General features: G+C 40.0%; 2 protein-coding genes across 2 annotated transcripts in view; one reads left to right on the top strand and one right to left on the bottom strand.

The window, feature by feature from the left end:
* The window catches only part of ATP2C1 (ATPase secretory pathway Ca2+ transporting 1), a 164,613-nt gene that overhangs the window by 136,055 nt on the left and 12,557 nt on the right, over positions 1-16,001 (bottom strand). The gene's annotated exons all lie outside the window — the stretch shown is intronic.
* On the top strand, positions 1,374-2,197 carry LOC138079646 (small ribosomal subunit protein eS1-like). Its single transcript, XM_068972339.1, has one exon. It carries the CDS (start codon positions 1,375-1,377, stop codon positions 2,167-2,169), a length of 795 nt encoding a protein of 264 aa, XP_068828440.1. The 5' UTR covers position 1,374; the 3' UTR covers positions 2,170-2,197.

Genomic DNA, 16,001 nt, shown 5'->3' on the forward strand with positions numbered 1-16,001 from the left:
TAAGCAGGGTGACAATATATAGCCTTGATGTACTCCTTTCCCGATTTGAAACCAGTCCATTGTTCCACATCCAATTCTAACTGTTGCTTCTTGACCTGCATACAGGTTTCTCAGGAGACAGATAAGGTGGTCTGGTATTCCCATCTGTTTAAGAATTTTCCACACTATGAACAAAGCTAGTGGAGGTGATGGAATTCCAGCTGAACTATTTCAAATCCTAAAAGATGATGCTGTGAAAGCGTTGCACTCAATATGCCAGCAAATTTGGAACTCAGCAGTGGCCACAGGACTAGAAAAGATCACTTTTCATTCCAATCCCAAAGAAGGGCAATGCCAAAGAATGTTCAAACTAATGCACAATTGCACTCATTTCACAAGCTAGCAAGGTAATGCTCTAAATTCTCCAAGTTAGGCTTCAACAGTATGTGAACCAAGAACTCCCAAATGTTAAAGCTGGATTTAGAAAAGGCAGAGGAACCAGAGATCAAATTGCCAATATCCATTAGATCATAGAAAAACCAAGAGAATTCCATAAAAGCATCTACTCTGCTTCACTGACTATGCTAAAGCCTTTGACTGTGTGGATCACAACAAACTGTGAATATCTGGAAAAGAGTCATCATAAAAAAATTTCATTGTTGAGTGAATAAACATAATCCCACTGTTACTTTGCTTCTTGTTTTCTATGAACAAACAAAAACATGAGTCTCTGCTTTCCTTTAAAGCAAAAAAAAAAAAACATGGATTTTCAAAGGTTTAAAAATGAACTCACATCTCCAAACCACAAAAGTGTTAGCTAGGACAACTTGATCTGAAGGAAAGAGGTACTAATCATTAACATGAGTATTAAGTATTGAGTACTGCCCAGAACAGATGAAATTTCACACTTGGATTTTGAACTCAGGTAACCATTTGAAGTTAAAAAATATCAATGTTGAGGTGGCTTCTTCTGTGCAAGTAGGAAATTTCAGCTGAGCTTGTGCTTTAGATTCTAATGGCATGCATATCAATGCCTGAGAAAGCCAAAAACACTCGAATTCTCAGTACAATCTTCAGTTAATTCCTTAGAGACATCTACTCATCAGTTATTTCCTTAGATCCATGGCATCTACTCTTAATTCTTGGAAAAGACGACTCAGAGATGAGGTGTAAGCCATAGGACTTAGAAAAACCAAGAAACTTAAATTGCTATTGGCCAATACCTCCTACTAACTTTGAAAGCCTTGTTTACGGGTTGGACGTCATAAGTAGTTGAAATTATTGGACAGATTCCATAGTGTGTCTGCCGGGCCCCTGCTGTGTTAGCAGTAATAGCCTAGGCCTCCCCCCTCCATTTAAAAGCTTCCTCAGCCTTTTGGCTCTCTGAGCGGCACCATGGCGGTCGGCAAGAACAAGCGCCTTACGAAAGGAGGCAAAAAGGGAGCCAAGAAGAAAGTGGTTGACCCATTTTCTAAAAAAGATTGGTATGATGTGAAAGCACCAGCTATGTTCAATATAAGGAATATTGGGAAAACATTGGTCACGAGAACTCAAGGAACCAAAATTGCATCTGATGGCCTCAAAGGTCGTGTTTTTGAAGTGAGTCTTGCTGATCTGCAGAATGATGAAGTAGCATTTAGAAAATTCAAGCTAATTACTGAGGATGTTCAGGGCAAAAACTGCCTGACTAACTTTCATGGTATGGATCTTACCCGTGACAAAATGTGCTCCATGGTCAAAAAATGGCAGACCATGATTGAAGCTCACGTTGACGTCAAGACTACCGATGGTTACTTGCTTCGTCTGTTCTGTGTGGGTTTTACTAAAAAGCGCAACAATCAGATTCGGAAGACCTCTTACGCCCAGCACCAGCAGGTGCGCCAGATCCGCAAGAAGATGATGGAGATCATGACCCGAGAGGTGCAGACCAACGACCTGAAAGAGGTGGTCAATAAACTGATTCCAGATGGCATTGGAAAAGACATAGAAAAGGCTTGCCAATCTATTTATCCACTCCATGATGTCTTCCTTAGAAAAGTAAAAATGCTGAAGAAGCCCAAATTTGAATTGGGAAAACTCATGGAGCTACATGGTGAAGGTAGTAGTTCTGGAAAAGCTACTGGGGATGAGACAGGTGCTAAAGTTGAACGAGCTGATGGATATGAGCCACCAGTCCAAGAATCGGTTTAAAATGCAGACTCTTAATGGTGACAAATAAAAGATCTTATTTGTGGTAAAATAAATAAATAAATAAATAAAAGCTTCCTCAATTTCACATCAGTAACACCTTCAATCTCTCTTTACTCCGCTGCACACTGGGATCTGAGAAAGCCTTAGGAAAGGCTGCTTTCTTCAGACCTTCAAAATGATTCATTTTACACATAAAGTTTTCTACCCAACCATTTTCTAGAAGTGAAATACTTTTGCAAAGCTTGCATCTTTACCTGAACTTGTCCCCTGTCTTTCCAGGCCACCCACAGATATTATTTCCCTCCACTGTGCTTCCCATTGGGAGAACAAATGATCAAAAGGGCACCAAAATGCCATTATGATAATAAATGAAAGAGAAATCCACCGCCCAGAAATTTCCCAAAGCTTTATGAAGATGCCGAAGGTTAGCCTAGGACAATCAAACAAACAGACCATGTTTCTGTTGAGCATCCTACACAAAATGGAGGACCCACACCAAAGGGATGGTGCAAGATAGGTGATAGAGGAGGAGAATTGCCAACTGGCAGGAAGAAGCTTTAACAATACAAACAAACTTTTAAAGTATAAAAACTTCAGGTTAGAAAATCCATCACTACAAATAAAGACATGGGACTCTCCTGGTAGTCCAGTGGCCAAGAATCCACCTGCATGGGTTAGATCCTGGACAGGGAATGAAGATCCCACATGCCATGCTGCAACTACTTAGCCCACATACTCTGGAGCCTGGGCAATGCAACAAAATATACCACATGGGGCAACCAAGATCCCATGTGCCACAACTAATGCAGTAAAATAGATATTTAAATATTAAAAAAAAAAGATGAGATGGAAAATTAGATTAGCAGCGCTTACAATATAAGCTCAGACAACTTTATTTTTGCTTTTTTCATTATAAAAGACAATGATCATGTAGCATCTTTCAGAAGGTATTTTAAATAATTTAATATTGCCAAATTATCCCCCTTTATATGGGAGATTAGGAAAATGTAGATTCTAGAAAGAAAAAGAGCTCTCTACAAGACAGGAACAAGTAAACTGAAGTACAAACTGGTGGCTTGAACCAATCCTACCAGTCCTACCAGTCCTCAGTTCAAAAAGTTGAGACCCAAACTATTTTCTAAGAAACATGCTTCACAACTACTGGGAATACTGGGCAATGGTCCACTCTACTAGGATGGTGCAGAGTAATTGAGGTTTTGCATTGTTGAATTTTGCCATTTGATATTGAAATACATTCTTGAATAAATGTGGTTTTGTTATACATCATTTTAATGCACATTTCTCACTTTATTAATTTTTTTTTTTGCTCATTTCCTCATTATTTGCTGTTTACTTTATTTGTTTTAGACTAGGGAAAGGATATTGGACAAAAAGCAAATGTGAATGATTTTCTTATTCAGGTTCAAAATGGGTTGTAAAGCAGCAGAGACAACTCACAACATCAAAGTGCCTTTGGCCCAGGAACTGCTAATGAATATACAGTGCAGTGGTGGTTCAATAACTTTTGCGAAGGAGACAAAAGCCTTGAAGATGAGGAGTGCAGCAGTGGTGGGTGATTGGATGTTGACAACAACCAACTGAGAGTATCATCGAAAGCTGATCCCCTTACAACTACACAAGAAGCTGCCTAAGAACTCGATGTCAACCATTCCATGGTCATTCAGTATTTGAAGCAAATTGGGAAGGTGAAAAGGCCCGATAAGTGGGTGCCTCATGAGCTGACTGCAAATAAAAAAAAATCGTCTACTCAACAACAATGAACCATTTCTCAATCAGCTCTTGATGTGCGATGAAAAGTGGATTTTATACAGCAACTGGTTATGAATAGATCCGTGGTTGGACCAAGAAGAAACTTCAAACCACTTCCCAAAGCCAAACATGCTCCCAAAAAGGGCATGGTCACTCTTTGTTGGTCTGCTGCCCGTCTGACCCACTACAGCTCTCTAAATCCTGGTGAAACCATTATATCTGAGAGGTATGCTCAGCAAATTGATGGAAAGTGAAAGTGAAAGTGTTAGTCGCTCAGTCATGTCCGACTCTGTGTGACCCCATGGACCAAAGCCCACCAGGCTCCTCTATCCACGGGGATTCTCCAAGAAAGGCTACTGCAGGGGGTGGCCATTCCCTTTTCCGGGGATCTTCCCAACCCCGGGATCGAAATTGAGCCTCCTGTCTTGTAGGCAGATTCTTTACCACCTGAGCCACCAGGGAAGCCCAGCAACTTGATGAGATGCCCTGAAAACTGCAACCCCTGCAACTGGCATTGCTCAGCAGAAAGTGCCCAATTCTCCACGACAAAGCCTGACCGCATACGGCACAGCCAGCCTTCAAAAGCTGAAGGAATTGGGGTATGAAGTTTGGCCTAATCTGCCATATTCACCAGAACTCTTGCAAACTGACTACCGCTTCTTCAAGCATCTTGACAACTTCTTGCAATGAAGATTCTTCCAGAACCATCAGGAGGCAGAAAATGCTTTCCAAGCATTTGTCAAATTCCAAAGCACAGTTTTTTTGCTCTGGGAATAAACAAACTTATGTTGTCTGGCAGAAATTTGTGAATTGTAATTATTCCTATCTTGATTAATAAAGATGCATTTGAGACTCGTTTAAATTATTTAAAATTCACAGTCTGAAACTTCAATTACATTTGCACCAACCTAACAAAATATTTAACAGTGAGCTGACAAACTAGAAATGGCATCAGGCACCATGAGGAGAGTAAAAAGAGCTTTGTTCTACTCCAAATGATAAAGTACATCTTGTAATGAGTGTTACAGTGATCCTCAAACATCCACCTACCAGCAGTTTCAGCATCACTTGTAGAGTTATAAGAAATGCAGATTTTTAGATCCTACCCAGACCTACTAGTAATGCTCAAAATTCTCCAAGCCAGGCTTCAACAATACGTGAACCGTGAAATTCCAGATATTCAAGCCAGATTTAGTAAAGGCAGAGGAACCAGAGATCAAATTGCCAACATACATTGGATCATTGAAAACTCGAGAGAGTTCCAGAAAAACATCTACTTCTGCTTCATTGACTATGCCAAAGCCTTTGACTGTGTGGATCACAACAAACTGTGAAAAATTCTTCAAGAGATGGGCATACCAGACCACCTGACCTGCCTCCTGAGAAATCTGTATGCAGCTCAAGAAGTAACAGTTAAAACTGGGCATGGAACAACAGATTGGTTCCGAATCAGGAAAGGAGTACATCAAGGGTGTATATTGTCACCCTGCTTATTTAACTTATATGCAGAGGACATCATGAGAAATGCTAGATTGGATGAAGCATAAGCTGGAATCAAGATTACTGGGAGAAATACCAATAACCTCAGATATGCAGATGACACCACCCTTATGGCAGAAAGTGAAGAAGAACTCAAAAGCCTCTTGATGAAAGTGAAAGAGGAGAGTGAAAAAGTTGGCTTAAAGCTCAACATTCAGAAAACGAAGATCATGGCATATGGTCTCATCACTTCATGGCAAATAGATGGGGGAACAGTGGAAACAGCAACAGACTTTATATTTTTGGGCTCCCAAATCACTGCAGATGGTGACTTCAGCCATGAAATTAAAAGACACTTGCTCCTTGAAGAAAAGTTCTGACCAACATAGATAGCATATTAAAAAGCAGAGACATTACTTTGCCAACAAATGTCCATCTAGTCAAAGTGTAGGTTTTTCCAGTAGTCATGTATGGATGTGAGAGTTGGACTGAAAAGAAAGCTGAACACCAAAGAATTGATGCTTTTGAACTGTGGTGTTGAAGAAGACTCTTGAGAGTCCCTGGGACCACAAGGAGATCCAACCAGTCCATCCTAAAGGAAATCAGTCCTGAATATTCATTGGAAGAACTGATGCTGAAGCTGAAACTCCAATCCTTTGGCCACCTGATGCTAAGGACTGACTCATTTGAAAAGACCCTGATGCTGGGAAAGATTGAAGGCAGGAGAAAAAGGGGAGGACAGAGGATGAGATGGTTGGATGGCATCACTGACTCATGTCCATTGAGCCACTGAGTCCATTGAGTAAACTGTGAGAGTTGGTGATGGACAGGGAGGCCTGATGTGTTACAGTCCATGGGGTCGCAAAGAGTTGGACACGACTAAGCAACTGAACTGAGACCTACTGGATCAGAAATTCTGGGTATTGGGCTCAGCAATAAATGACTTAACAAGCCTTCCTGTTTTCCCCATGATTCTGAATGCTTGGAAGTACTATAGCCTTCTTATTACCATTCTTCTTCATGGAAAAGCCAATACCAAGGAAGTCAAGGCCTTTAATGCATAATCAAGCTATCAATCAGCCAACCCTGAAGCCTGTCCTACCACAAGACTTCCATTACTACAAGATAATAAACCTTTTCAGCTACTTTCAGCTAGAAACATCCTACTTGATAGAATCTTAAATGAGAAAAAATAGTTTACCTCATATACATAAGTTAAAAGATAGTCGTTGATGCCTGTGCAAGTTAAGTCGCTTCAGTACCGTCCAACTCTTTGCGATCCTATGGACTGTAGCCCCCAGGCTCCTCTGTCCATGGGATCCTCTAAGCAAGAATACTGGAGTGGTGGCCATGCCCTCCTCCAGAGGATCTTCCCAAACCAGGGATCAAACCCATGTCTCTTACATCTCCTGCTTTGGCAGATAGATTCTTTACCACTAGCGCCACCTGGGAAGCTAAATGAGAAAACATATTTTACTTTAAATAAGTAGGTAAAAGTTAGTTGGTTGAGGCTTAGGCTGCTCCTATGCTGCTGCTGCTGCTGCTAAGTCACTTCAGTCGTGTCCGACTCTGTGCAACCCCGTAGACAGCAGCCCACCAGGCTCCCCCTTCCCTGGGATTCTCCAGGCAAAAATACTGGAGTGGGTTGCCATTTCCTTCTCTAATGCATGAAAGTGAAAAGTGAAAGTGAAGTCGCCCAGTGGTGTCCGACTCTTCGTGACCCCGTGGACTGCAGCCTACCAGGCTCCTCCGTCCATGGGATTTTCCAGGCAAGAGTACTGGAGTGGGGTGCCATTGCCTTTTCCGAGACTGCTCCTATACAAATTTTAAAAAATTCAATATCATATGACATATTTAAATGATAAAATGTTAAATAAATTACTTAAAATGCTAAAGGCAGTGTTAATTAATAGGAAGTTACAGAATAAGATGTAAGTAAAAACCACTGAACAAGAGTGACATCTGTTTTTTTAACAGATTTCCATACTAGTGTAGAAAGTTTTAGTAGAAAGTTTTAAAATAGCTGTTGATTGCAGAAACTGCTTTGGGAAGTTTTTCTTATTACTGGTTAGGAGTATTTTAAAATTATGCAGCTATGCATTATATTTGGAAACATTATATCTTAGAATTTTTATTTTTTTAATGTAGTTGTGTGTCCTAACATAGACTTTTTCTTGTTTAATTCTTCAACGAATAACTACCAAGTGAAAGAGTCTACTAGGAAATTGTTAAAAATTAAGTTTACACCTTCTTAAAGTATGACAGCCATTTTTTTTCACACACTTGAAAAAAAATCTTGAAAAAAGATATTTATTACTTTAAAGTTTGGACACCATCTTTTTTCCATTTTATGACTCAAAGTATAAAATTAAAAGTTAAAAAGATGTGACATTAAAAAAATCTATTTATATTCTTCTCTAGTTTAAAAAGCCCTCTTCCAACAACACAAGAGAAGACTCTACACATGGACATCACCAGATGGTCTATACTGAAATCAGATTGATTATATTCTTTGCAGCCAAAGATGGAGAAGCTCTATGCAATCAGCAAAAACAAGACCAGGAGCTGACTGTGGCTCAGATCCCGAACTCCTTGTTGCAAGATTCAGACTTAATGTTAAAAACGTAGGGAAAACCACTAGACCATTCAGGTATGACCTAAATCAAATCCCTTATGATTATAAAGTGGAAGTGACAAACAGATTTAAAGGATTCAATCTGATGGACAGAATGCGTGAAGAACTATGGACGGAGCGTTGTGACATGGTAGAGGAGGCAGGGATCAAGACCATACCCAAGAAAAAGAAATGCAAAAGGCAAAATGGTTGTCTGAGGAGGCCTTACGAATAGCTGAGAAAAGAAGAGAAGCAACAGGCAAAGGAGAAATGGAAAGATATGCCCATTTGAATGCAGAGTTCCAAAGAATAACAAGGAGATATAAGAAAGCCTTCCTCAATGGTCAATGCAAAGAAATACAGGAAAACAATAGAATGGGAAAGACTAGAGATCTCTTCCAGAAATTTAGAGATACCAAGGGAACATTTCATGCAAAGATGGAAACAATAAAGAACAGAAATGGTATGCACCTAACAGAACCAGAACACGTTAAGAACAAGTGGCAAGAATACACAGAAGAACTATACAAAAAAGTTCTTCACGTCCCAGATAACCACGAGGGTGTGATCCTTCACCTAGAGACAGACATCCTGGAATGCAAAGTCAAGTGGGCCTTAAGAAGCATCACTGTGAACAAAGATAGTGGAAGTAATGCAATTCCAATTGAGCTATTTCAAATCCTGAAAGTTGATGCTGTGAAAGTGCTGCACTCAATATGCCAGCAAATTTAGAAAACTCAGCAGTGGATACAGGACTGGAAAAGGTCAGTTTTCATTCCAATCCCAAAGAAAGGCAATGCCAAAGAATATTCAAAGTACCACACAATTGCACTCATTTCACATGCTAGCAAAGTAATGCTCAACATTCTACAAGTCAGGCTTTAACAATACGTGAATCATGAACATCCAGATGTTCAAACTGGATTTAGAAAAGCAGAGGAACCAGAGATCAAATTGCCAACATCTATTGGATCATCAAAAAAGTACGAGAGTTCCAGGAAAACATCTATTTCTGCTTTATTGACTAGGCCAAAGCCTTTGACTGTGTGGATCACAACAAACTGTGGAAAATTCTCAAAGAGGTGGGAATACCAGACCACCTGACCTGCCTCTTGAGAAATCTGTATGCAGGTCAGGAAGCAACAGTTAGAACTGGACATGGAACAACAGACTGGTTCCAAATCGGGAAAGGAATACGTCAAGGCTGTATATTGTCACCCTACTTATTTAACTTCTATGCAGAGTACATCATGAGAAACGCTGGGCTGGATGAAGCACAAGCTGGAATCAGGATTGCTGGGAGAAATATCAATAACCTCAGATATGCAGATAATACCACCCTTATGGCAGAAAGTGAAGAAGAACTAAAAAGCCTCTTGATGAAAGTGAAAGAGGAGAGTGAAAAAGTTGGCTTAAAGCTCAACATTCAGAAAACTAAGCTCATGGAATCTGGTCCCATCACTTCATGGCCAATCAATGGGGGAAATAATGGAAATGGTGAGAGACTTTATTTTGGGGGGCTCCCAAATCACTGCAGATGGTGACTTCAGCCATAAAATTAAAAGGAGCTTGCTCCTTGGAAGAAAAGCTATGACCAACATAAACAACATATTAAAAAGCAGAGACATTATTTTGCCACAAAGGTCCATCTAGTCAAAGCTATGGGTTTTCCTGTGGTCATGTATGGATGTGAGAGTTAGACTATAAAGAAAGCTGAGTGCCAAGGAATTGATGCTTTTGAACTGTGGTGTTGAAGACTCTTGAGAGTCCCTTGGACCACAAGGAGATCCAAGCAGTCCATTCTAAAGGAAATCAGTTCTGAATATTCATTGGAAGGACTGATGCTGAAGCTAAAACTCCAATCCTTTGGCCACCTGGTGCTAAGAACGGACTCATTTGAAAAGACCTGGATACTGGGAAAGATTGAAGGCGTGAGAAGAAGGGGAGGAGAGAGGATGAGATGGTTGGATGGCATAACCGACTCAATAGACCTGGGTTTGATTAAACTCTGGGAGTTGGTGGTGAACAGGGAAGCCTGGTGTGCTACAGTCCATGGGGTTGCAAAGAGTCAGATACATCTGAGCAACTGAACTGAACTGAACTAATTTACATACTTAAACTGCTCATTTGAATCCTGGAAAAATGCTGTCAAGGTAAAGATGCCAACATTGCACATTTGATTAGAGAATTTAAATTACTTTTAAGAAAATTAGAATCAATTTTCACTGAACAGCCACCAAAACTACACATCTGTTTAGTGTTTTTCAGTCGACATAACGCTTCATGTACATTATTAAATTTAATCCTCACAACCCTACGATGTTAGCAGACTAGCTCTATTGTTTTTTATAGCTGACAAGTCTGAGACTCATAGGTGAAGTTTCTTGTATAAAGAATTTCTCACTATTTAATGTCAAAGCCAGGAGCCAAATATCCACCTTGGCTTCAATTTCCTTAAAAATTCCACAGTGACCATTAGAAATACAGAAGAAGGTATCCTCTCTATTGAATTATCTTTTATAGTTTATCATTTTGTTTCATTAAATTATTGGCATCTTTCAAGCCCATTAATCCTGAGCCTAGAATATCTCACCAGGGACTTCCCTGGTGGCTCAGTCAGTAAAGAATCTGCCTGCGATGCAGGAGACTCAGATTTGACCCCTAGGTTGGGAAGATCCCCTGGAGAAGGGCATGGCAACCCACTCCACTATTCTTGCTGGAGAATTCCCATGAACAGAGGAGCCTGGCAGAGTAGAGTCCATGGGGCTGCAAAGAGTCAGACATGACTGAGCAGCTAACAGTTTCACTTTCATAGCTCATTTGGTGACATTCAAGAATGCATTAATTAATAGGGACTTGATTCTAGAACATTCTTGGTCATTGTCTACATTTATTCATTTGTTCTTATTTAACCTTCAGACACCATTAACAGGAAAATCATGCTTCAAGTAGAAGATGTTTTAGAATTCCTTGGATTTATCTTCTCAGAGTTGAAAATTACTATTAAAATGAGACTGTTATCTTATAATAATCACAAACAGTCTTTTTAGAGAGATTATTCAATAAGTAATTGAGACATGTTCATTAACATGCTTTATTGGAAAATCAACAGAATACATTTTAAGCATGTGTTCTAAGGATCTAAATAAGAGGCACTAAATAGTATTAGGAATACTAATTTCATCTTTCCAACTTGTAAAATGTCCCTTTGTCCTTAGTATTTATAATTATATTTACATATTTACCAGAGTAGGGGTAACGAAAAAACTGAGAGATATATTTTTAATGCTAAGACCTCATAATGGCTTTAGATAGCATGAAGGACATAACAACTATTATACCTTTTCTATATTCTGCAGTTTAAACCAACAATTAAAGGTGTCAGTTGCTGTATCAGTTCAGTCAGTAAACAGCTACAAAAGAACTATAGATAAAATGTACTTTCAATTATTTTCTTAAAAGAATAAGACAAAGACACTGTTTAATGATTTCTTCCATTAAAGTATTGTATCATACTAGTAGGACTTGTAGGTCTTCATAGAACTGTTCAACATCAGCTTCTTCAGCATTACTGGTTGGAGCATAGATTTGGATTACTGTGATACTGAATGGTTTGCCTTGGAGATGAACAGAGATCATTCTGTTGTTTTTGAGATTGCGTCCAAGTACTGCATTTCAGGCTCTTTTGTTGACCATGATGGTTACTCCATTCCTTCTGAGAGATTCCTGCCCGCAGTAGTAGATATAATGGTCATCTGAGTTAAATTCACCCATTCCAGTCCATTTTAGTTCGCTGATTCCTAGAATGTCGACGTTTACTCTTGCCATCTCTTGTTTGACCACTTCCAATTTGCCTTGATTCATGGACCTGACATTCCAGGTTCCTATGCAATATTGCTCTTTACAGCAACGGACCTTGCTTCTATCACCAGTCACATCCACAACTGGGTACTGTTTTGCTTTGGCTCCATCCCTTCATTCTTTCTGGAGTCATTTCTCCACTAATCTCCAGTAGCGTGTTGGGCACCTACTGACCTGGGGATTTCCTCTTTCAATATCCTATCATTTTGCCTTTTCATACAGTTCATGGGGTTCTCAAGGCAAGAATACTGAAGTGATTTACCATTCCCTTCTCCAGTGAACCACATTCTGTCAGACCTCTCCACCATGATCCACCCATCTTGGGTTGCCCCGTGGGCATGGCTTAGTTTCATTGAGTTAGACAAGGCTGTGGTCCTAGTGTCCTTTTCATTATAGGGGACTGGAATGCAAAAGTAGAAAGTCAAGAAACACCTGGAATAATAGGCAAATTGGCCTTGGAATGTGGAATGAAGCAGAGCAAAGACTAATAAATAGAGTTTTGCCAAGAAAATGCACTGGTCATAGCAAACACCCTCTTCCAACAACACAAGAGAAGACTCTACACGTGGACATCACCAGATGGTCAACACCAAAATCAGATTGACTATATTCTTTGCAGCCAAAGATGGAGAAGCTCTATACAGTCAACAAAAACAAGACCAGGAGCTGACTGTGGCTCAGATCATGAACTGCTTATTACCAAATTCAGACTGAAATTGAAGAATGTAGGGAAAACTGCTAGACTATTCAGGTATGACCTCAATCAAATCCCTTATGATTATACAGTGGAAGTGAGAAATAGATTTAAGGGCCTAGATCTGATAGATATAGTGCCTAATGAACTATGGAATGAGGTTTGTGACATTTTACAAGAGACAGGGATCAAGACCATCCCTATGGAAAAGAAATGCAAAAAAGCAAAATGGCTATCTGGGGAGGCCTTACAAATAGCTGTGAAAAGAAGAGAGGCAAAAAGCAAAGGAGAAAAGCAAAGATATAAGCATCTGAATGCAGAGTTCCAAAGAATAGCAAGAAGAGATAAGAAAGCCTTCTTCAGTGATCAGTGCAAACAAATAGAGGAAAACAACAGAATGGGAAAGACTAGAGATCTCTTCAAGAAAATTAGAGATACCAAGGGAAGATTTCATGCAAAGATGGGCTCAATAAAGGACAGAAATGATCTGGACCTAACAGAAGCAGAAGATATTAAGAAGAGGTGGCAAGAATACACAGAAGAACTATACAAAAAAGATCTTCACGACCCAGATAATCACGATGGTGTGATCACTCATCTAAAGCCAGACATCCTGGAATGTGAAGTCAAGTGGGCCTTAGAAAGCATCACTACGAACAAAGCTAGTGGAAGTGATGGAATTCCAATTGAGCTCTTTCAAATCCTGAAAGATGATGCTGTGAAAGTGCTGCACTCAATATGCCAGGAAATTTGGAAAACTCAGCAGTGGCCACAGGACTAGAAAAGGTCAGTTTTCATTCCAATCCCAAAGAAAGGCAATGCCAAAGAATGCTCAAACTACCACACAATTGCACTCATCTCACATGCTAGTAAAGTAATGCTCAAAATTCTCCAAGCCAGACTTCAGCAATACGTGAACTGTGAACTTCCAGATGTTCAAGCTGGTTTTAGAAGAGGCAGAGGAACCAGAGATCAAATTGCCAACATCCGCTGGATCATGGAAAAAGCAAGAGAGTTCCAGAAAATCATCTATCTCTGCTTTATTGACTATGCCAAAGCCTTTGACTGTGTGGATCACAAGAAACTGGAAAATTCTGAAAGAGATGGGAATACCAGACCACCTGACCTGCCTCTTGAGAAATCTGTATGCAGGTCAGGAAGCAACAATTTGAACTGGACATGGAACAACAGACTGGTTCCAAACAGGAAAAGGAATACGTCAAGGCTGTAGTTGGTCACCCTGCTTATTTAACTTCTATGCAGAGTACATCATGAGAAATGCTGGGCTGGAGGAAGCACAAGCTGGAATCAAGATTGCTGGGAGAAATATCAATAACCTCAGATATGCAGATGACACCACCCTTATGGCAGAAAGTGAAGAGGAACTAAAGAGCCTCTTGATGAAAGTGAAAGAGGAGAGTGAAAAAGTTGGCTTAAAGCTCAGCATTCAGAAAATGAAGATCATGGCATCCAGTCCCATCACTTCATGGGAAATAGATGGGGAAACAGTGGAAACAGTGTCAGACTTTATTTTTTTGGGCTCCAAAATCACTGCAGATGGTGACTGCAGCCATGAAATTAAAAGACGCTTACTCCTTGGAAGAAAAGTTATGACCAACCTAGATAGCATATTGAAAAGCAGAGGCATTACTTTGCCCACTAACGTTCGTCTAGTCAAGGCTATGGTTTTTCCTGTGGTCATGTATGGATGTGAGAGTTGGACTGTGAAGAAGGCTGAGCGCCAAAAAATTGATGCTTTTGAACTGTGATGTTGGAGAAGACTCTTGAGAGTCCCTTGGACTGCAAGGAGATCCAACCAGTCCATTCTGAAGGAGATCAGCCCTGGGATATCTTTGGAAGGAATGATGCTAAAGCTGAAACTCCAGTACTTTGGCCACCTCATGCGAAGAGTTGACTCATTGGAAAAGACTCTGATGCTGAGAGGGATTGGGGGCAGGAGGAGAAGGGGATGACAGAGGATGAGATGGCTGGATGGCATCACTGACTCGATGGACGCGAGTCTGAGTGAACTCCGGGAGTTGGTGATGGACAGGGAAGCCTGGGGTGCTGCAATTCATGGGGTCGCAAAGAGTCGGACACGACTGAGCGACTGAACTGGACTAGTAGGGCTGGGACAACTGTAGCTGGAGATGTTCAACAGGAACCTATGAAGCTGTAAGTCATCATCACTATCCCCCTGGCTTTAGCAATGACTCTCCATCTTCTAAAGGGCACATGTGCTGTTCTTGAAAAAGTAGAGCAACCCCTGTCAACCTTCATTTTGGAAATACATGTCATCAAATGATCTATATCAGTAGTTCTCAAACTATGGTCCTTGTCACCTTAGAACTTCTCAGAAATGCAGATTTGGGGCTCTGCCTCAGACCTGCTGAATTAGCAACAGTGCAGGTAGGGCCCTACAGTCTGTATTATGGTATTTTAGGTTTAAGCACTGATATACAAGAAATATAAAACTTCTGTGTAAAAAGTCCTCAATTCCAAAGAACAGCTGAGAATGTATATCTGAATTTCAAGCCTCCTCCAGCACTCTTTTTTTTTTGGCCGTGTGGCATGCAGGACCTTAGTACCCCAACTAGGGGTCAGAACTGAGCTCCCCTCAGTGGAAGCTCAGAATCTTAACCACTAGACCACAAGGGAAATCTGTAAACCTCTTCCAGCACTCTTAAATCATATACGGCTTTGAACTTTGATTAGTTATCTGTTGGCCTAAGACCAGTTATTTTAAAAGACTAAGGGAAAGGGCACTAAGACCATGAAGAGATGATTCTTCTCCCCTCTTAAGTAACGCTGAGCATCGCATCTGTATAGTGATAGAACTTTCATATGGAAGAGAACTGAAGCACAGTGCAGTGGCAGGGGAGCTATGGTTGTGTTCTCAGCTATGAATTCAACCTTTGTTCTCCTATTTCAGGTTTGAAGACCTCTGGAACAATGCTTCTTTGACCAGGTGTATCAGGTTTTAGCACCACCAGTTATAAAGTGGGGGAAGTTTCATAAATAAAAAATGCTGTTACTCTTGAAATGGTGTGTTCATCAGAGAAATAGTTTCATCCCTCAAAAACAAAACAACAGCAACAAAAAACTAAGTAGCATTTCAGAGGTTATAAAAAAAATTTTCAGTACATTATACAGAAATTATATCGTGGATATAGAGCAAAAGTGTAATTTTTCAGCTTTGGTGAAATAGGATTTTAACTAATCAATCACTTTAAACAATTTGATTATAAACTATGTATTCATTATATAAGACCAAAATACTTCAATAATACAATCTATTAATAATATTGTTCACAATGGATTACCAAAATCATTCTGGTAAAAACAAAGATTATATTAGCAGTAAAAAAAAAATGATAATAAACTTATTTTAAGGTGTACTTATAGGCCATACTC

This window comes from Capricornis sumatraensis, chromosome 1 (genome assembly GCF_032405125.1).
Source record: "Capricornis sumatraensis isolate serow.1 chromosome 1, serow.2, whole genome shotgun sequence".
In the NCBI taxonomy this organism is placed as follows: Eukaryota; Metazoa; Chordata; class Mammalia; order Artiodactyla; family Bovidae; genus Capricornis; species Capricornis sumatraensis.

Excerpts from the sequence above, each read along its gene's own strand:
- LOC138079646 (XM_068972339.1), top strand. The coding sequence starts at position 1,375 with ATGGCGGTCGGCAAGAACAAGCGCCTTACGAAAGGAGGCAAAAAGGGA.